Here is a 23,331-nt window from a genome sequence, read left to right on the forward strand (position 1 = left end):
TGAATTATGCATTTTCTTTGGTTTCTGCATGTTTTTGTCTACTCTGAAATAATGCTATCTACTCTTCTGCTACTTTATAGAAACAGTGATGATGGCTTGCGAAAGACCTAACTGCTTTATAGGCTGTTGAAATTTATTCCCTCTTTGTAACAATGCACTTAAGTGGGAGATTTGGGGAAGGATGTAATGTTGATCTGTCATAAAACGGATGAGTTCTAAGAAACGTATATTTTATGAAAAAATTCAGACTATTGTATACTTGTCAGCCACATAGACAATTAAGGATGTGTTTTTTCTAACACCACCTTCTACATATGAGCCTTGCAGTTGAGTGTCTTTATTTTAGAGTATATACTGATAGGAGTAAGAGCTTTTGCAGTGTGAATCAACAGTTCTGAACTTCCTATTTCTTGGTATGGGAATTCTGTTCCCACACAAACAAAGAAATCCCAGGCTGGAAACCTTCTTTATGGAGAGCACATGGATTCTGCTTAATGAGGTTTGCATGTCTCTGTAGACGTGACTATATATGCTCCCAATAAAGTGTTTCAGCAAGTAATAAAAGTGCAAGAAATAACATGGTGGGGTTTCTAACGATGTTATTTCTTACAACAGTGCAGTTCTGTGTATTCCTTGAGAGCTCAGGGTTCTTGAAAACTGAAGGTTCACCTGAAACCCTGAATAAAGACTTCTAATTTCAAATGCCTTTCTGTTTATGTGGAATCTGTTCACTTGTGCTTGAAACAAGCTGGATCATGAAGTTGAAGTTCTTTTTCCTTTTAAAAAGAACAGGTTAAAAATTCCTTACTGCTCTTTGCAGCAGGGGTGCTTACATTGACCCCCAGGGCTATTGCGGTCTATTTGCTAGCTCAAGGAGCAGGACCTTCAGTTCTCAGATGTTTCATTGGTTCTGTGGGCAGTCATGGGTAAGTGATTGGACATAGCTTATCACTTCTCCTGTATGTAAAATTAAGATCAAGATTTTGTAAAGCATCTGAACTATTGATGAAAAATGTTGGTGAGGAAAAAAAGATAATTACATGGTTGTAGTAGTAACTTGGGACTTGAGGAAAAGTAGGCTTAACTCCGGGTTTGTCATGGATATCCTGTACTATCTTGGATAAATCAGCTTCATTCAGCCTTTATGTCCATTTATGAAGTAGGAATGATAGTTCCACGGCACTTCAAGTGTTCCTTAAAGATATATATATATACAAGTACATATATACACACAGACACACACAGAGTGCACTTTTTGTACTTGGTTATTTTTGTGGCCTTCCATTGTCAGTGTATTAGATACTGTGCTGCTAGCAGCAAATACGCTCAGTGAAACCAATGCAGTTTGTTTGCTGGAGATGGAGGATTTAGGTACTTTACTTAAAACTAAGGAATTGGAATGTAGCTGTTCTGTACTTTTTGTTTGTGGAAATAGAAAATGTTTAACTAATGACATTAATATGTCATCCACCAAGAATATGGAGAAATTCTTTATATTGTCTTTATATTGTCTGTTTGGAGTAGATTTAAAAAAAAAAAGTGTTGATTTAAAAAAAATAATCAAATGCTTTGTAATTCCTGTTTACTAGCAGAGCTGCTAATTTTTAGTACGTGTTTCTTTTTAGGATACTTTAATAATATTTGTATATGCTCTAAATTTCATAGATTATCAGTTTACCTTGTTGTTAAAGGCATCTGAATCGATATAAGGATAGTAGAGCTAGAACTGGGATTTTGTGGGACCTTAAAATCAATTTACCTCATGATTATAGGGCAATTCATAGTGCTACATAATACATTTGAGTGTGGATGTAAATGCTTTAATTTTTTTTACTTATATTTTGTTTTTGTTTTGGAAGATATTGAAAGGGTTCCAAAGTAAGATTGACGTGAGTATATTCAACCCTTAGCCTCTGTGCTGAGACTCCCTGTGGTGATGATTAATTGGTAATGTGAACATCTGTGAGGGAATAGTGGAAGTGCCAAACTTTTCAGAGGGGCTGTAACTGGTTGGTAGGCTTCACGTTCGTAAGATATGGAAGAAAGTACCTGCGGTGTAGATAAATATTCCTCCATTAGTGACTCAGATTATGTAATTTGTGTTTTTTAACAATACCTGAGGAAATACTAGTTGAGTGACTTACTGAATATTGATGAGCCTATGATCTGGTTGGATGTATGGTACATCTTAGGCAATTCTAATGATGTTTTGGGTGATCTTGTTTTGGGGAGATAGACTAATCAAGTTGGTCAACACATGTCCAAGATGAGGCAAAGTAATGGTAGACTCCTGCAGGGGTGAGTGGGAATATGACTACAACAGTGATGTGCTGTGAATTTACATGATTTCTGTTTACGTAGTACTGATTTGAGAATCTTGGACTTGTGGATTTGTAAAGGAGAGGATGCAAGCCGTGTTGAAAATGTATTTATCACACAGGATCTACCTTTCCTTTGCCCATGTTCATGTAGGAATAAAGTCACTTCTAGGGTGGAGAAGTGCTGTTTGTATGCCTGGAACTAAAGTGTAGCTGTTTGCTTGGGATCCTCCCTCCTATATGAAATGGCAGGCTACTTTGACTGTTCCCACTAACAGGATCGCGAACCGTCATATGCAGTAGAGAGAAGCATGTAAAGGAAAGTTTTCACAATACAGGGCACACCTAGGCAGGTAGTTAAGAACGTTCCAAGCGCCTGCTTGAGATGGGCTCTTCCATCTGCTGGCAGGCTCATGGCTGGCACCTGCCGCGTTGGTGCAGTTGAAACTGAAACATGCTCATTGTGCGCAACAATGCTTTTTATTTCTTTCCCCCCAAACTACCATATTGTGGCTTTAAAAGACCTTAAAGGAAACCATCTAGATAGAGACTTGCTAAAAATGACTGTTTGCTAAAAATACTGAGGTGGGGGGAAACCCTGTCAAGGTTGTCTTTCAGTAACATGTACTTACATACCTGGTATGAAATGAAAGTTGAAGCAGTATGTGTTTGGTGCTCTTGGATACGGAAACTTTCAAAAAGGGTTAGGTGCATAATCACATCAGCAGTAGTTGCCTCTTTTGTTCACTTTTAATGCAGCTGCTAATGGATTTGTTAATTTTTTCTTTTTTTTTACAAAGCATCGGTTCATGTGAGAATTAATATCTGATAATGGGGACCAAGAAATCTTTGAATGTTAATGGTATTATGTGTGCTCTCTCTACCCCTTTATATTTGCATTCTAATAGGATTGGAATATTTTAATGGCATAAAAAAAATTCTGTAAAGTGATTGAGTGTGGGTAAACCCTCGGTGATGCACTTTTGGATGAGAAATTTGGGTCTCCAATTGATTTCACTGTCAGCATAACAACTGTGTTGATTGCAGAAGGGAAAGATGCTTTAGTAGTTAGTGGGGTTATGTCCTGAGATCCTGTTTCCTAACCAGAGAGTGAACTGAAGTCACTGAAGACTGAAGTCTAAGTGATTGAAAAGTAAACAAAAATGTATTTAAAGTAATCGGATTTGAATTAAATATATTTTTACATTTTTAAAAGAATCATTGATTTTCAGTGATTGATTGCCACTAAAATGTTGATGTGCAATTGAATGTCTTTACATTACATGTAACACTTTTTATAAAGAGGAAAATGCATTATATGCATATTTATGCAATGACACTTAGCATATATTTGTTCAGAGTCTTAATTTTTACATTTAGCTTAGGAAATGCTGAATGACAGTTCTTTTTTAGTAGAATATGAATTTCTTCTTCATGGCTTGTGTCAAGCTAGTTTTAGTAATTGAAGTTCAATTAAAGCTGCAGAGAACTAAAATGAATTTTACTTAAGAAAAAATGGGAAACATTCTGGATGTATATTGGGAAGAGTTTTGCATTTAAAGCTGATACATTGAACAGAAGCAGTTTGTAGATGATGCGTGATATGTGGCTGATAAAGTAGGTGAGACCAGGAGGAGTCTTTCAGGGTTTTGGAGCTAACAGTGCTCAGCTCTTGCATTTAGGTTTTATTCAGAGGCTGTAAGAAAGGAAGACTAGTAAGCTTCCCTGCTTCTCAGTTCTCAGCTGATTTTTTCATTTTGAATGAACTTATTGTTGAATTGAATTGCCTAGACAAACTGAAATGAGAATATACTCTTTGCCAAGAAGTGGCAGCTATGGCTGTCAGGAGCTCATCATTTTATCTCTTCAGGAAGCTCTAGCTCCATGTGGTTAGCTCTAGGCTTTCCCCTATTCAATAGTTCGAGTTTCCTTAAAATGTTTCACAGGAACATGCTGCTTGTGAGCAATCCTGTGGAGGTTAGGAATTGGCTGTGGAATCCTGCTACTTTTTTTAGCCTAATTTACATTATTTTACAGATTACACAGCAGCCTACCTCTCTCCATGCTGCCAAGTTGTGGTTGAAGAGTAGATCAGAAACAGTATTAATTATTGTAATCCTGGTGGAGTGGGGTAGTGTGTCCAAAGACTAAGAGCTCTGCTGGGTCAACAGAAGCTGTAGAGTTTCTTGACAGAGTCTGAAAGCATGGAAGGAGAGAAGTAGCTAGCAGAAGCCTTCTAGTAATTATTGTCATGACTTTGGACTGGAGTCCAGGGAAGAGGGTGGAGCTGCCTTTCTTGCCTCTTCCCTTCACTAAAGCCCTGAAGGTCAAGAGGCCAAGGACTAATTAGTTGTTAGTAGACGACAGAGGGAAGGAGCAGCAGACTGGAAGCACAGCACTGCAGACTTCAATTAAAAAGTATATATTTTTCTAAGGTAACCTAAACAGCATGTAGAGAGAAAGCAAAGAGCAAAAATAGATTTTTACCACAAACTCGGCCAGAACTGCTGTTTAGCCTGTGTACCCCTTGTCACGTATTTTATAATGTCTTTCTGTTTGACTTGTGCTCGCCTAATGTCGTGGTTTAACCCTAGCTGGCAACTAATCACCACGCAGCCGCTCGCTCACTCCCTTCTGGTGTCAATTGGAAGAGTAAAAGTGAGAAAACTCGTGGGTTGAGATAAAGACAGTTTAATAGGGAAAGCAAAAGCTGCACACGCAAGCAAAGAAAAACAAGGAATTCATTCACTCCTTCCCATCGGCCCGCAGGTATTCAGCCATCTCCAGGAAAACAGGGCTCCATCACACATAACAGTTACTTGGAAAGACAAACGCCATCACTCCGAATCTCCCCCCCTTCCTTCTTCACCCAGCTTTCTGTGCTGAGCGTGACATCATACGGTGTGGAATATCCCTTTGGTCAGCTGGGGTCAGCTGTCCCAGCCGTGTCCCCTCCCAGCTCCTTGTGCACCCCCAGCCTGCTCGCTGGTGGGGTGGGGTGAGAAGCAGAAAAGGCCTTGACTCTGCTGAGCAGTGCTGACACAATAACGAAAACATCCCTGTGTTATCAACACTGTTTCCAGCACAAATCCACCACATAGCCCCATCCTAGCTACTATGAAGAAGATTAACTCTATCCCAACCAAAACCAGCACACCTAACTTAATTTAAAATTAATTCTAAGTTCAAATGCAACTGTGAGGAAAAAAAGTCTTGTATCCACTCACAATGATCAATTACTTCTGTTTTGATATTCTGTACAATAGATACTTGGCAGATTTTCCTCTGCCTCTTAATGTCTCTGAAGAGTAGATGAACTTCTGTTTATTTTCTATTCATCAGCTTTTCTGGAATCCCTGAATCTCTGTGCAGGGAATACCTGGAGGGTGCACTTCTCCTGGGCACCGACCTTCCCAGGGAGGCTGGTGGAAATGCCATTCTGGTGTGGTGTGGTGTCAGTGTTAGGCCACGGAGCTCCCAGTAAGAGCGACCAAACTGAGCCTGGGCTTTGGGCACCAGTCTGCAGCCTCAGACTGTCTGGTGCCCTGATTTAACTTTTAGATTAAAGCTAAAGCTGTGAGAGAAGGGAGAAAGGAGTGGCATTTTTTCTTCTTAAACATCTCTCTCTTTAATTTGTGTCAAAGTGGGTAGTGGGCATCCTTGGGTTTGCCAGCTGTGGCTCTCAATCATTGCTGCAAAGTGTGTGTTGTGTGTCGTTTCATTTTTATTTTGTGTGTGGGTTTTTCTGTTTTGGTTTGGTGTGGGGTTTTTTTTCCCCAAGTAGTTTAGGCACCCAGATCTTTAAATCAAAGTGAAGTTATTTTTGGGGACTTTCCCGAAGACCAGTGTCAAGTTCTGCAGTGTGTGTGCCTGCTGAATTACTAATAGAAAGCTATTTAACTTACACTGGATAGGAACCCCTGAGACTTGATTTCAGCTAAGTGTGAAAAAACACTCTCAGTCTCTTGGAAGGAAAATAATTTGACTGGAGGATAAGGATTCAAGGCAGCGTGAATATATTTGTTACCTTGTCTTGAATTTTTCTTTGTGTTTTTTTCTTTTGCTTTGTTGGGATTTCGTGTTTTGTTGTTTTTGTTTGCCCCCCCTCCTCCCTTGGGTTTTGTTAAAGCCTAGGAAGCCTCAAAGAGTGTGCTGTTATGGAAGTGTGCCTTGTCTGGAGGGGACTGAATGCTTGGTGTGGTGCAGCCACAGAAGAATGGAAAGCTATAAATGTAGAGGAACTGATTCAGAGGACCAAGAATTTCACATTCATAATAATTTTCGGGGGTTTTTTGGGGGTTGGTTGGTTGGTTTTTTACTGGAAGAAAAAAAATGTTAAAAATCTTCCATAAAAGAATGGAATCAATGCTGTTAGCATTTTCTGCCATCTTGAATATTCATGTATTTCAGACCATTAGAATAATGTCAGGTAACAAGGTGATCTGGCAGTGAGGAAGGCAAATGTGATTCTACTGTGAATCCATTTGAGTACTAGTAGTAAAGCTGGGAAAACATGAATTCCCTTTTACAGGGTCTGGTGAGACCTCAGTGCAGATAGGTCAAGGAATTGCCATGTTCATTTTTCTGGAGGAGGGTAAATACTTGGCTAGTTGTGTGGCTTCAGTTTTGATGATATTCAAGAGAGTTGAAGATTCATGACAACTGAAACATTTTGGGAGAAATTCCTATTAGCTGAAAGTATTTTACTCCTCTCCCATTGCATTGTTTATTGAGTAGTTTAGCTTACTTTTGAAATTGGAGCCTGATATATTGCTCACTTTCAGTTTTTTTAAATAAAAAATGCTTTGCTTTATGAATAGGTCCCTTTATCATTTGTAATGATGAGTGGAAAATGGATGAACAAGCTTCTCTCTGAAAAGTCACATTTGAAATTTCTGAGTAATGATCTGAATGGTCTGAAGTCATTTATTCCCAAGACATATCACTGTTTTGCAGAATATTCAGACTACTGTAATCAAAATTAAACTATGCCCTAAGCATGAAGATTTTTTTTTTCCCCCAAAGAAGAAAGCTTCCGATCACATTAAAACAGTATTTCAGAGTAATAGGAATCTGTTAATTGAATTCGGTTGCTTGGTTAAATAGATTCTTCAGTGTTTTTTACTATCTGACAAAAAGTTTTAGTTTAATCAGTGTAGGTAAGCAACCACGCTCAGTATTTTGCAGTATACTCAATACAACAGAAAAGTTTCCTTTTCTTTCAGTGCTTTTCTTACGGAAGATAGTCTCCTTAAGAAATGTGAAGATAATTTTAGTCATTGTTCAGAGGTCAGACTTGCAGTCTACATTTTTATAGCTAAATGTTACAAAATTCCACATCAAGTAAATGTTCAACACTATACTTAATAGGGCATTGAAATTCAGCCTTGGAAATGAGGATCGTGTCAAAATGCATCTAACGAGCAATTATAATATCGCTTGTGGAAAATGTACTTTGGTTTTATTTTTTGGATCCTATACAGTTGTGGAAGGACAAGAACATTCGTGGTGTTGTAATGGTTTTGAATGGTTGTTATTTTTTCTTGTGTATTGTGTTTTAATAGGATGTGTTCGTATTTGAATAACAAGTACCAATGCATGGATAGTAGAAGGTTACATAGGTGAGATCTTGTTTGCTTGCAAACACCTTCATGTCCAAGGGATGCATAACATACATCTATACATACATAGATGCTACTAACTCTGCAAATACCTTTTTCTCAGTATGTTTAATTTTGCTGTGGAACTTGAACATGATGTCAGTATTCAATTTGTTTACTAAGAAATTAAGAAACTTAACTACGAAATTATGCTGTGGGCAGCTAATGCTAGGGTAAAAAAAGACTGAAATTTATAACATGTAGATCATGCTTTTAAGGAGTATAATGAGCAAGGCAGCAGTAGGATGTCTGTTATGAACTGATTGCTGAAATGAATAATTGTCACTGAAGGTTTTTTTGTTATTGCCAGAGCTGTGACTATCTCTGGAAATTTCACTTTTAGTTTCATTGTTTTCACAGTAATGGTGCATTAAGATGTCAAGTCAAAATATTTTTTCTAGTCCTTCTGTTCTGGTAGTTCAGTTGGGAACGTATATTTCTGGAACTGCAGTGTTTGAAACCACCACACTTCTTTTAAAGTTTCTGAATGTTTCACAATTTTGTGTGTTACTGATGTTCTGAGAGAGCATAACTTTATAGGTTTCTTCTTTAGTTGTTGTAGGCTTCTTAAACTGCTTTGCCTTTAACAAAAAAACCCCAAACAACCAAACCACAGTTCTGTGAGTGACAATTACTGACTTTGTAGTCTTCTGTTTATGATAAAACAAGTCATGTGAACTAGCCAATTACTAAATACATTCTGAGGATTTTGGTGACATTCCTGTTGCACTTTTGTTAAACTTCTGTCCCCTCTTCTTCTGTTCTTCTCTGTCTCAAATTTTATGCATAAAAGGATTATGACATTTAGGAGCTTTCTTTAGGAACATGGTTGCTTGAGGTCAAGGTCAGCTGACTTCTGCTGCTGAAGCATGTAGGGTCATGACTCTTCTGAAAATGAGGTCACTGCGTGAAAGGCAGAAGGTGTTTGTTTTCTATGTTTTCAAAGGGGTATGTATGCATTATTATAATGCACTAGTAACCCCATAAGAATACTGTTTATTGACAGAATTAATAACAAAGTAGTAGAGACTGATAGCATTAGTTTATCATTAGGGATAGACCTTTCCTCATCAGGGTGACAACCAGTTTTGTAAGCTTACTTTTGCCTTTCTAGAGCCTGACATATAAACTGTCAGAGACAGGGCAAATAATGCAGTCTCACTAAACTAGGCATCAGTAAGAACAGGACTCTTGGCAGTTGTAAATACTGAAATGTTTTTCTGCACAGGCAAAAACACAGTGTGAGAATTGTATGACGTGTGGCAACATCCCAAGATTTATCAAGCCTGTCTGTACTAATGAAAGTTGTTGTGTGTGTTATGCTGTGCAGATGGTTTTACACTTTCTGATGGGTTTTACAATTCAAGTATTTTTGTGCTTTTTTTTCCACTTCTGAAGTTCCATTTCCCCATCCCATAATGTCCTCTAAAAAGATCAAAGCCATTTAAAAACAAATAAACAGCTAATTCATATGCTGTCTTTGAGTAATCGTGGCCAAAGCAAAAACTTATTTTTGCACATGATGCGTACTGTCAAATCAGTGAGAGAGAGAAAAAAGAGTGACTTGGTAGAAGTTCATCTGGGTTTTTCTTAGCTTTGCAGCTGAGAAGGCTAAATGCACATTCAGGTAGTTAGCAGGAGTGTAGCCATCAACTCAAGGGAAGCAATTCCGCCCCTCTGTTTGGCACTTGTGAGGCCACAGCTAGACTATTGTGTCCAGTTTTGGTCTCCTTTGTGCAAGACAGACACTGACATACTTGGAACAAGCTCAGCACAGAGTCACCAAGATGATCAGGGATCGAACACGTAACGTGGAGGGGAAAGGGGGAGTGAACTTCAAAGGATAAGGGGAGATCTTATTGCCGTCTGCATCTACTTAATGGGAGAGTGTAGGGAAAGCTACACCCTACCTTCTTGAAAGTCCGCAGTGAGAAGACAAGAAGTAATAGACGTTAAGTGGTCATGAGGAAGACTGCCATAAGATACGAGAAACTTATTTTTGCACCATGAGGGTGGTCAAGCGCTGGAACAGGTGCCTGGAGACTTGTGAAATCTTTGTCCTTGGAGATGCACAAAACTGGGTTGGGCTCTGAGCAACCTGAGCCAACTTTAAAGTTTGAGCTAAGTGCCAGCATGGCCCTACTTTGAGTGAAGGGCTGGACTAGTGACTTCCAGAGGTCCCTTCCAACCTAAATTGTTCTGTGGGTCCTACTCATTAAACTGGAATCTGGAAAAGATATCAAAGTTGAAGTGCTTAGTTACAAATACGAAGTGCTTTTTAACATCATAAATTATTGCCTAGAGTATGAAGAGCCATGGAGATTCCTAAGGATTTCAATTATACCCTCTGATCTTACTGAAATGGTATAATGTCTCTTCACCACAGTTCACTTTGTTTTAAATTTCTGAGTATTTTCACATGTCTATATAATCTGAAGGTTAACAAGCTACCTTGGAGGACTCTGCTTCCTTAACTTTTCTATTCATTACATGCAGTTGAGACACTAGAAGAGAAAAGAGAGAACAAGTAAAAATTGTTGATACTGCAAGTACATCTGGCAGTGTACTGAAGGACAGTGTTTTCTTCAAGCATTTGTAGCTAAGGAGGGTTACAAGCAGAGCAGTTAGGAGAAATGGTGATAGGCTCCCTAAATTCATTTGTCCCAGCTCCCTTTCAGCCCTGTGAGTTCCTATATCCATATCAGATGTGACTGGAATGGGAAAAGCTGGCAGGGAGCAGCCTCTCTCTTGCATCTCCATCCACTTCCTCCCCTTTTATACAAAGCTATGCAATATTTCAGCCACCTTAAATGGCATCATAGTGATCACAGACAGTTAATGGGAATTTGGGAGAGTCCACAAACATGCATATGGATGGGCTGAAAACACACGTGTGGATGGGCTGAAAAGTATGCACAGGGTATGAGTGGAATGGGAAGGAAACTACTGAAAAGGAGAACTGAGGGTACTGTGGGTGCTAGCAAGTGTGAATCTGCATGCCTAGTACCACCTCACACATGATTCTGTCCCACCTGGATTGATGCTTGTTTGTTTCCACTTCAGGTTCCTTAGAGACCCCGTTAAAAAGCCCCAGCAATGAAGAAGCTTGCAAGTCCAAGAGCTGCTCAGTCTCTTCTTGCAGTTTTGTCTGTGACTGAATGCTCAGCATCAGTCCACTTAAACATTTCTTTGTGCCTTAAATGAGGACTGCCCAAAAGGCTGGATTTTTACAACCCATCAGCTTTTCCAGGACTTCAAAAGCATCCAGAAAGGGGTGGGAAGGTGGGGAGAAGAGGTCGATGCAGTTTGCTGGAGAGGTCTGCTGAATACTTCTGACAGGCAAGGTGCCTGCTAAAGTAGGAGTGGGCTGCAGGAATGCCTTGTGCTGCAGTAGGAATTGGGAGCAGTTTGAGCTCTTCCTCGTCTGGCTTTCCACCCCTCTGTCTAGCTTCTCCATGTGTGGCTTGGAGTATCCAGTGTTACTGTGGGTTCTCTGTTCAACAAAGATGCTCGTTCTATCAAGAAGTGTTTTTTGTGTTGTTACTGGCCTGTTTTATTGTGTGTTCCATAGGAGGCTTGCCAATGGAATTGGACTAAGCTTTTAATTTAGCATTAAAGCAGTATTTTAAGGTAAGATAATTCATATTATGGAATTACTATAATTCATATTATGAAAGCAAACATTTATTGATGCTTCCCACAATATAGTAACTAAGATTTTACTTTCATTTCTAAGGATAAACTGTCTTATTTCAGATACCATGGCACAGTAAATTTGTCCTTCTGCATGACTGATTACAATAAGTGCATTTGACAAGCACGGTTCTAGTAAGTAATTCAGCCTTTGATATTAGTATCTACATTTTTATAGTGCCATTTTAAATGGACTCTCCAAAATTAGCTCGTCTTCTGTAAAGTCCATATAGGTGAAAGTACTCAGTTTCAAGGTAAACAGAAAGGAAATGATCAGCCTTGCATTTTACAGTACTCCTTCCGTTTGTTTTTTCACTTGGATAAAGGAAGAATAAAAACAGAGGGCATTTGTTATCTTGCAAAACTCAGAAGCTATTTCACATGAAAACATAATGAGTGTGACAGGCTACAAATAGCATTGAACATGAATCTTTTACAGAAGAAAGGAGGAATGTCCTTTGGTATATTTACTTCAATCAACCCTAATAAGGCTTGTTTTATGTGTTTTATGCATCTGCCGTCATAATTATAAATCCTTGACATTTTAGCACTAGCATTTATATCTGCCGGGGAAGCTACCCAGAGTCAACCCTCAAGGAATGTCTGTATTGTTACTATGGATCTCCATAACAGCTCTCAAGTAGTTACTAAGTGGCTTAAAAAATTACATCTCAGTCATGCTTGAAGGGCTCATCAAACTTTGCCACAAATATCAATGTTAAGTACCCAATCAGCTGCATTGTTTGAAGTACAGTCACGTGTGCCCACGAAGGAATAGGTTGGACAGGAAGAAGTGTATGAGGTCTCATCAATCAGGTAGATTTTTTTGCCATGACCTTTCAAAAAAAAGAAAAAACCAAGCCCCAAACCTGCCAGTTCAGCTACAGGGGAATAACAGGAAGATAAGGATATCTTTTGATTTGATCACACACACAAAAACAACAGCTAGACTTTCTGAAAGGCATGCACAAAGGGGTTTTCTCAAGCATAATTTCTTAATACAGTTTTTTTTTACCTTTGTATAATAGTTGAGGACCTTCCCAAAAGAGCAATTTAAAACAAAAAACCAAGCAAAAACCAACAAAAGCCACAAGAGCAGGCTGTTTCTTACAGCAGGCTGTTAAGAAACTCTTAGAGATCTGGAAACTCAGGTTCATTAGTTACCCAAATTCAGTGACAAGACTGAGCGCTAAATGCAAGACTTATAGTAACAAAGCAGTCCAGAAGTTTTGATCTCCCAGAAGTAATGGAGAGTTCAAACCCCTTCCCATGGCTGTGATGTCAGTAACCACAAATCTAGTACATCCAGGGAAGCGCAGTCGGTGTAGCTCTTCAGCAGACAAAAACCCCATTGGGTAACTAGCAGTGCCGCAGCACAGGCGCAGCAGGAGGGCCGGGGAACCCTCTGGAGCTCCAGAGGGTTAACGTGCAGTCCTTCCTTTGTGTATGGCCGTCTCTAATTAATTCCCTTTTAGGTGTAGTAAGTGATGGGCAAGAAGAGGAACTCCAAATTTCTTGGGAAGTAGATCTGCTGATTAAAAACACGAAGACTGGAAACAATTGGTATCTCACTGTTTGGACAAACTTCTACAGTTTAGTCATAATTTGAAAATCTCAGCTTAATTTATGGAGAAAATAATTATTTAAAGTATCACCTCTTGCCATGGTGCCCGTTTATGGTGAAATACAAACATTTGAAGCATTTGGCAGTACTGAGGACCTCCAGTGGCCCTGTGCATTTAAACCAGAATAAATCCTGCAGGGCTTTACCAGTCCTAGCCTCATATTCCACCCTTGGTTCTTCATTTTGTCCCCTGCTCTGTCCCTTGGGTTGTGCCAAAACAACTGTACTGTCACTTCGGTAAGGATCCCTCCCTGCCACTGGCACGCTCCTTTCAGTTCCCCCAGAAAGAGCTGGGACTTCAGCTGGGTCTGGTCTCTCTTTTTTTAAGCATGCTGCTTCTCTTCATATTTTCCTTGTATCCTTGAAAAGTTTTGAGAGCAGAGGCTACCAGTGTTTGTACTGTGTGCAGTAGGATTCTGTTCTTGGCTACTTTTAGATGGTAGCAAAAGAGATATGAATAATAAGGATAGGAAAAGTGTCAAGTGGTCTTTGGGAAGATACTTTGGTGTATGTAGTTTTGGCATGTAGGTAAACAAGATGAGCTAATCACCATAGCTTTCATGTAATGTATCTGTAATTTGTTTTCATATGTAGGTGTGAAGGAAGGCTGCCATATGGTGTGTATATTGGTATTTTTCCTTGACAGCCTTTATTTTAAGTTAAAGGAATTCCAAGGCAAACTATTATGCAAGAATACCATTTTGAATACTTATCAGTATATACCAGAAGAATACCTTGAAAGAACATTGAAGAAAGGCTGTAGAGCTCCAGGAAAGTTTTAAATTGAAAAATTAAATGACACTTTCATCCATTTTTGAGGTACCCTAATTACCTTAGTTCTGTCTATGTTGCACTGTTACCAGTCTTTCATCTTTTAACCATTTGAACAGGACTCTTTCATAAGTAATATATAAAATCTGATTGTACATTAATGAGTTTAAGGAGTTCTGAGACAGCTTCTACAGTGGCTTTATGAAGTTTTTTTTGTTCAACATATGGTACACTTTACTCTTGGTCTTCTTGCCTCGATCTAAAGTGTTCTTGTCCCCTTGTGGGCATAAGTTAAAAGTATAACCCGTGCCCGTAGAAGAGTTTCTGTTAGGAAGATGAACTTGAGAGAACTGCAGAAACGTTGTTTCTAATGTTGTATTGAGACTTCGTGACACGCATGTGCACAGCACTCTAGTGTGCTGTCATGGGAGTGGGGGCACAAACATCAGTCCATCTTCATTAAAGGAGACAGATATATCACTACTGCAAGATTATAGACAATGGTAGTCTAAGGAGATGTTAGTTCAGTGATGGGTTGACAGAAATTTGCTTTGTGTGGTTCACAGAGCTGAAGCAGGTGGAGGACGGACAGTTGCTTTTCTTCCTGGTTTAGTTCCCTGAACTGACTTACCATGGATCTAGCAAGTTGTAGCACTTCTGAGAAGGAGCAGTAGAAACTACTGATTGGGGAAGGAGGAAAGTCAGGCCATAGCAGCCTCAAAGTAGATGTCAGATTTTGAACTTAAGATGGCCTGGTGCAAATGGCTGGCTAAAAAGGTAATTTTGCCTTTATCTTGTGTTGGTGCTGGTGCTCGAGTGTCTTAGATGTCTGGAGAAAAGAACTGACCTGGCCAAACACCAGGTAACTGTGCCGAAAGAAAAAGGCGGGGGGGAGAGGAAAAGATCCCCTTTCCCTTTTTGCATTGGTCATATGTAGGCTGCTGCCAACTGCAGCTTTTCTCCATCTGTGTGTGGTTGTTTGCAGGTGCAAGCACCTGGGAAGAATTGAAGTTGTTCTGATCTTTTTAAATTTTTTTTAAGTTTTATTTTGAACTTTGCTGTATTCTGGTATCGGTGTGTTACATATAGAAACACTGTGTGTCTTTCCGCCTCTTTGTTACGTATATGTAGGGATAAATACAATGTTAATCTTACAGATCCCAAATTGAGGGATCAGAGAGCAAGGTAATGTGATGCTGTGGTGAACTTCATTTTCTGCTGTAGCTTGAGCCATTGCTTCTCCTTACGTCACAGTTCGATGAAATAGTCACCGAGCTATTCATTCACCCCTCCTGACAGCTCTTTGTTGAGATGTGTTTTGTGTGAAAAGTCTTTATTAATTGACCCCAAAAAAGGAGATTTTTTTTTTTTTGGTCACATCATTTTATAAGTAACTAATAATCACTCCTACAGGAGCATTGGCTGTCAGAAATATAGATACGGTTAAAAAAACCACAGGCTTTTCTCTTAAATGAGCATTTGAAATCATGGACAGGGAGCATCTGAACAGGAAACAAACATGTCTTGAAGAAACCAACAATTTTACTATCTTTTGTTGTCCGTAGTGAGAGAAGAATGTAAATAAAGTTTTGAATGTGAAAAAATTAAGAGGAAAAATTTCCATCCAACTTGAATGAAAAATTTAATACAAGTTGAGTATGTAATTCCTTTTTGTGCTTTTGAATATATCATTACAGCTGTTGAAAATTGCATCTTTTCCATCAGGTATTGATGCTAGCCTATGACTGAGAACTTCACTTAGTGATTTTATCCTGACAGTAATTGAAAGCTGATTAATTTAATTGCAAGCAAGCTTTTATTTTGCCATTTCTTCCTTAGTACCTTGTGTACATGCCTGGTGTTTGGGGTCAGAAAGGAAATAGTGGTGTCTATTTTCTAATTCAGTACAGAAAAGGCAGTAAAATATACAGTTTTTAACCTTATTAACAGTAATCTAGTTGTCAAAAGTGTAGTTTGAGGAGACAAATAATTACAAAACCTTTTATTTAAAATGGTGTATAGGCCAATGGAACGTCAGCTGTTTCTGGTTTAACAGACAAGTGCCTTAAAGCAAGGTCTGTAAAGTTCTGCTGTTTGTTCAAAGGTGAGGATGTTTTTCTTTGAAATTCTGAAACTCCACGGAATTGTTTATATTTCATTGAGCTTAATTAGCAAGCACTAAAACAAAACTGTTGCAATTTTAATTTGGAAGGACGACTTTTCACTGTTTCTCGCGTGTATGGTGTATAATCCCGGTACACAGTGAAGCGTGGCTGCAGTGTACGGGTATGAGCTGTGCGCTCGAACACGGTTCTGCAGCTGCAGCTTGGGCTTACGAAGTAGAGTACAACTAGTTTTGGGAAGGACTTGAGAGCCCCTGGAAAATGCAACGTTTCACATGGGAACAGAGATAGGGGAACACTTTGTCTTGTGGGGATTTTTAAATGCAACATCGATTGCATCAGTTTTCTGTATCTTAGTGGCCAGTGGTTCCCTGGGGTAAAATGTGCTGCTGCTTTGTACTCAGTCCCTTTCACTCAGTAACATCGTTGTCCACCATTGGTGTTTACCCACCTTTTTGTATATGCAGGTTGATCTTAATCAAATGTGTGCGTGTGGCTCTGTGTGTTTGGGAATGTAGTCACTTAATTTTTACATCATTGTGTTTTAATTTTCTGCAAGCTTTCCAACTGAATTATCAGTAAAATATTGAAAGAGCTGTACCACAGGACACCATACAAAGTTAAAATTTGCCTGTGTTGCCTTGTAATGAATTTTCCACTTATGATCAACAAAAATGCTAATAAAATAGCACTGTTCATTATTGCTGCCTTATGTTGTGACTACATCAATATAAGTAGGCAGGAGTTTAGTAATCAAAAATGACAGATAAGTGCTAAGTTTTGATAATTTATTGATTGTCTAGGTAAAGGTAGGTTGTCAGTAGAGATTATAACAATACTGGGGTTAGAACCATTTTGCCTGTATAGAAATACAGATATCTTTTACAGTAAATATTAATGTTCTTTAAATAACCTTTAAAAGAACAGAGATGCTTAAGTACAGCAAGTGTACAAAACCGCAGCAGAGTACTAGCATAACTTCTACAGTTTGCAAATGTCTAGAGTAATATTTTGATGTGTTTAAAAAAAAAAAAAATCAGCTGACCTTCTGAACTCTCAGTATTTATAAATATTGAACTGGTAAAGAAAAATCTAGTGTTGCAAACAATGTTGTTGTTTTCATTATATGTTTGTGGGGGATTTCTTAATGTATCCTGAAGTGCTTTTCCATCAGAAGAGATTTGCAGTCTGTTCCAATTAAAGAATTTTCCATACTGGAAATGAGTAGGCAATTACTACAATTATTTTTGAATAGTTAATTTATATAACCTTAATTGTATTCATTCCCTTTGAAAGGTTGAAGCTGATATTTATAATGCATTGATTGATTAGCAGTGTATTTATAATGTTAGAATTGCTACTGATAAGGTGCTCCTGCAACTGCAGTCCTGAGGAGTTCTCTCCTGAATAAACATTTTAGAAGACAAATGGCTGTTTATTTCGTTGGTGAGGAAAGGCATTTGCATCTTTGCTACCTCCGCAGGCAGTACTACTAGTATCTCCTTTCCACACTCTCTAAAAAATGGGAGTTTAACTCTAGATCATGTTACTTAATTAATGGTGTGTTCCATACTGTGAAGAAATACATTTTCCTTGGTTTTTTAATCTGTCAAAATAGTGCCTAGGCATAGACTAGGGAACTGCAGGCTTTTCACTGAAGTCACTGGAGGAATGACAGCTGTAGGAAACTTCCTGGCTTTCAGATGAGCGTGAGGCCTATGTGGTTTAGCTCTGAGAAATCTTCTTGTGGCCATTTGCCAGGCTGTATTGCAGGTGTTTGCCTGCTGTCGGCTTGCACCTGTGCCCTGCCCACTCCAGCTCGGAGTATGGAAAGGGAGCGCTGGTGTGGGTAAGGTGGGAACTGGGAACGGGCTGGTGGCAGAGGTGGCTTTTTCTCCTGACTCTGCTGCAGGAGTTGGGAGGAGAGGAGCTGACGTGAGTGTCCCCATCTACTGAACCTTCTCGATAGGTGAATGAAAGCGGAATTGATACAATCTTCAAGCCATTTGCAATCCTGTATAAATAAGCAGGTGAAGACCTGGGGGTGTTGTCCCCTTTCAGACACTGTGATTTCTGTATGTCATTTTGCCTGAACCAGACTCATTTCTGACCAGCTATCAAGGCTGTTGTTTGACTTGTAACCTGTTGGTTCTTGGGAGTTGTCACCCAACGCTACGGCAGATGCTTTAGGGATCCTCGGTGGAGCAGTGACACAACAAAGTTATTGTTACAATCAAAACTTTGTTTTTAACCTGGACCCTGTGCAGATCGGGTCCCCTTACAAAACTAGCACCCAAACCCCTCTGCAGATCAGGTCGTTCACTGATGCCCTAGACCCTCTGCAGATGGGGTCATCTGAATGCATCAGCCATAACGTGAGCTCAAGGCACACACAGAGAACTCCCTCAGCCCTCGGAGGGAGCAGCCGACCCCCGGGGCCAGTGGCCCTGTGGCAGCAGCGCCGGCCGCATCCCTGCCAGGCCTTGCCACTGCGTGGTTGCACAGGCAGGGCCCTCCCGCTCTCGGTGTCCTTCTTCTCCCCGGTTGGCCCGGGCACTCAGGACCCCTTGAAAAGGAGCAGTGGGTACGTGACCAGCTGACCACAGGCCAGGGCCACCTGCCCTGGAAGATAGCACACTGGGGGCAGGAGCAGGAGCACGGGTCCCAGGAAGCCAGCAGAATTATTGTGGTGTAGTCGTAATGCAGTTTGCCTTTCTGGGCTTGACTGGTAGGTAAGCTACCGTATCTTACAGGTATCGAAGTCTGTCTGTGGCCTTATTTGTCTGTTAAAGTAATTTTCTATTATCGTTTCTGCTAAAGTTTAATTCGAACTTCAGGGGAATAAGGGAAACATAGAGTGCTTAGAAACCTAAGTATGCGAGAATACCATAATGTATGTGAGCCTGCAGGAGTGGCAGTGCAGGGCCAGACTGCTGCTCTGGTCTCTGCTGGTGACCAGTGGAAAACACTTGAAGAAAGCACATAGAAACAGAGGAATTATAACATCAATGTTCTCCTGGTTTACCTTTCTAGTTTTTACTACTACGTGTTTTGGGGACTTTTGAGTCTGAGGTAGTGCTTGCATGTTTCCATTTAACAGTTCTTGCTGGTCTTTTCCATCAGTTTGTCTAATTTTTTGAGCCAATCCCTATTTTTGGTCTCTGCAACATCCTGGGACAGTAAGTGTGGAGTATTACAACGTAATATAGCATTTGATATCCTAGGGTGTGAAACCATGGGGAAACTCAGCTTGGTCCAGCTGAGAAATTCACTTGTTTATTCCCATCAAATCACAGCTGAGCTCCATTTACTCTATTCTACATTGCAAATGCTCAAATTAACTTTGTATCCTACTATTATCTGAAGTGCTTTCAGTGCTGTGGTCCCACACAATCTCAAATTTCCTTTTCATTAGTAACATCCTCTTTCTTAAAAATTAAGTTTCCACAGCAAAAGTGAGATTGAGAAAGCAAACTTTTTGGTGGGCAACATTTGTGGAACTTCTTGAATCATGGTGGGCTTCCATAATAACATGAACATGAGTAGTCATTTTAGAAACACACAAAAGAGACCATAGGTTTTTTTCTTGGTACTGGAGACAATTGCTGTGGTCTGATATCTGGCTTTAAGGCAGCCTTTTTGGCTGTATGTAGTTGTGGGGCATAGCGATGGCTTGGTGATGAATGCAGTGTGAACACCTGGGTAGTTTCCCTGCAATGCAGGAATAAGGTACAAAGAGAGTTGTCTTTGTTACTGGCATTAATCTTTCCTATATGCTTTGGACAAATAAAGAGCAAATTGTGTGTTGTAAGAGCTATTTGTGTGGCCATGGAAAGGAAACAGGCTCCATATGGAAAAGGAGAGCAAGTTTTCTACCTAATTATTTAAGGGGTTTTGTGTGTCTCTGAAATATGCATTGGTAAATACGAGCTGACACATTTCTAGCAACCAAATTATAAATGAGTGGAAGACCTGAAAATGTCAGTTTCTTCCTTAGAAGCACTTCAGGATTTTTCTTTTCATTTTTCTTTTCCCTCTCATACATTCATTTCCTCCCTTAGGCAAATGAGTTCCTTTCAATGTTTGTCTCTTTGTTTCAGTATACTACTTATCATAGGATATAATTTCTGACATGTCTTGGAAGTGTCAGAGGAGATTTGCTGTACTAATATTTTTATATAGGGAGTGTGTATGCATACCTTAGAATAACACAGAGAGAAAGTAGCAAATCAATCCTTTAAACTTGTTTCTGTATGTATTTTGACAGTGCCTAACCAGTTGTGTATGTTGTGGTCTTTTTCAAGATTAGCTAAGAAAAACTTTAGGATGCTAGGGAATTCAGGAAAAGTGAAATAAATGAACGCCTTAAGATGAAGATACCTTGTACAATGCTTATTAGGCAAAGCGTTTGCCATCGTATGGCACAAGAACAATGCCACGTCGGGTAGCGGGGCAGGAAAAGTGCTTGAATGGCTGCTGTTACCTCCTGTCCTCTTGGAGAGGGCTCTGGAGTGTCAAGTGTCCCATTGGTTGAGAACAGCAAGTCTTCTAATTTGTTTAGATTCAGTGGGAATTAATCATTTTTTGGTTTGTTTTCCCAGAACTGTAACACAGTTAACTTTTCCTGGAACTGTAACACAATTTACACCCAGCCACAGGTATCTGAGTCACCTCTTGATGAAGCTGTATACACATTATCTGATCACTTTGTATTAGTAGGGACCAAAAGGAAGATCCTTGTGAAAGGCCAGGTTAGCTGAAGCAAAAAATTATTTTTCTGGTGTTTTTTATCATTTTCATGTCAACATTAATGGACAGCAGACTTTGCAATCTGTGGTTGCTTAATCTTGACCTTCCTGTGCACCTGAAGTTGTGGAAGAGTCAGTGACTGAGGGACAGTTTCAGAAACAATGTATCTGGTATAAGCTTGCAGGAGGGAATGGGAGGAGATGGTAGGTATATGGTGGGTAAGAGACGTGTCTGTGTACGTGTACCTGGCTGGACCAAGAAACTTTCATCCTTACGGAGGCATAGGTTGGGCAATTAGGGGAACTCGGCTCTCTGTCACTGTGCCAGATGTATCTTGTCCTTGGAATGTAATTATTATGTACTTACAAATAAAACATGTATCTGCTCTCTCTGTACAGCTTCCACGGTTGTGTTACCTTTGTGCAATGTGTCAGTCAGTAGCAGTAAAACTTTTTAAAATAATAACACCCTCCACCCCCAAGAATTAAATGCTGTTCTGTGTTTTTAAGCATGTTCAGCCCTAAATGTTTTGGAACAATGTAAAATGCTCACTGATGATAGAATGCTAACTCAGAAAAGCGTGTCGGCACAGGGCAGCGCTGAAGCATATATTTAAGTCACATTGAAGTCAATGTATTTAAATACAAATGTATGTGCTTTTCTGAATCTGTATGTTTATTGTTAGCTGTTCTGAAATAAGATGGTTATTTTTGTAGTCCCAATGAAGGGTAAGTTTTGCTTTAAAGAAAAAAAAGTGACGTTTGGGAATACTTCAAATATACAAACTGTATTATCTTTTGTTTTGATAGCTGATTGCTGTTTATGATGAGCAAGAAACTCACCATAAGACTGATGGCACCAATGGCAATTTGACAGACAGAAATAGCCCAGACTCTTTTGAGACAGAGGTAGCGGCTCAGCTGGCTGCCTTTCAGCCGATTGGTGGTGAGATTGAAGTGACTCCTTCTGCCCTAAAACTGGGTATGTATATCCTGCATGGTTATTTTTTAATTTTTTGACCAATATATAGTACTTCCTTATTTCTTTTTTCTTTTCTGAGTATGTCTGTAGCCTGATTTTATGTGTTTAAAGAATTTTTTTAGCACCCTGTTGTTTGCCTTGCCATTCAGTGAAGACAATTGTTATGCCAAAAGTTGGGCTTTTGAACAATTGATGCTGAAGACTGCAACTGAGCATGGCAAATTTGGCAAACACCCGAGCCTTGTATCCTGCTGTATGTTATGCCCATCCATACAGGTGGTGTCTTTTTTCTCCTTTCCTTGACTGGGTAGGTTGCTGACAATCCTTCATTGTAATCTTCTGAGAGTGGAAGAGATGAAACCTATGCAAAGTCTTTTCAAATAACAAAGTCACTGAAAAAAAACCTCAGCATTTTTGTTGAGAAACCTGGGTTCAATGAGTGTAAAACGGCTGTGTGCAAATACTTCTACTGATTATCTGAGCTAGTGCCCTGTTTTGGGGGTGGGAGGTAGAAAGGAGATGCTGGTTGTAAACAGTTCAGCTCTTTGCCTTTGAAGAAGTTGCACAGCAGAGTCTATTTGCCTATCTGACTTTCAGGTGAGCAAACTGTGATTAGGAGAGGCTTCTGCTTAATTCCCTCTTATATCAGATGGTATATGAAGTGCTGCAGCTCTGGTCCCCTGTGTTGTTTCAGCGTGCCTGGAAGGCCAAGAGTTCAGACAGTGGTTTCCAATTATAAAGAGCTAGAGTCTTGTACGTTGAACACAAAGCAGTTTGAAATACTTTCTTGGATTGAGGGCAGGCTAAGCTGTCACCTAGATAGTAGATATAGAAGCTTTCAAAAACAAATTGAAGGTGAATCCTCTTACTTTCTGCCTGTAAAGCAGTCATACACTGACAGTATTTAGTAAGTGAATAATGCTCAGGAGAGGCTTCTCTGCATTCCACCAGAGCTCATCATCCAATTCACCCTGTGTTCTTGAGTACTGCTGATAGTCTCCTAACGGTGTGCAATAAAATTTCTGAGTGTAAGCAGGTGGGGTAAGGATAGAAATACTATCTCTAGTTATGCCACTCTCATGGAGTAGTCAGATTACAACTTCAGAAATTGAATGTTCACTTGTCTGTTTACTTTAATTGCATTTTTAAAGGAAAAGGCTGATTAACAAAAACAACAAACTAAAATAAAATTTCTAATGAAGCTCACTGGATGAGCCTGTGTAACATAACTTCTAGGGGAAGTCTGTGCTCATTTTTGTGCCTGATGTAGAAAATACTGACATTCAAGCTGCATGAAAATTTTTAGATTCAAATTTCTGTGTTAATGGATCACTTCTGTTTTTTCTATATTCTAGAATATAGAAAAATCTCTTTCTATATTTAATGACACACAGGAATTTCTCATACCTAAA

At 39.5% G+C, this 23,331-nt stretch overlaps 1 protein-coding gene across 3 annotated transcripts in view; it reads left to right on the forward strand.

Annotated features, from left to right (window-relative positions):
- Positions 1-23,331, forward strand: part of PARD3B (par-3 family cell polarity regulator beta) — a 439,522-nt gene that overhangs the window by 115,021 nt on the left and 301,170 nt on the right. For all 3 annotated transcript variants that reach the window (XR_012044291.1, XM_072874183.1, XM_072874182.1), the window contains exon 3: positions 21,748-21,919. Coding sequence is in view for 2 of the 3 variants with exons in the window: in XM_072874183.1 (XP_072730284.1) it covers positions 21,748-21,919 (172 nt within the window). In the remaining variant the exon portion in view is untranslated. The remainder of the gene's footprint in view (positions 1-21,747; positions 21,920-23,331) is intronic.

This window comes from Ciconia boyciana, chromosome 10, assembly GCF_034638445.1.
Source record: "Ciconia boyciana chromosome 10, ASM3463844v1, whole genome shotgun sequence".
Lineage (NCBI taxonomy): Eukaryota > Metazoa > Chordata > Aves > Ciconiiformes > Ciconiidae > Ciconia > Ciconia boyciana.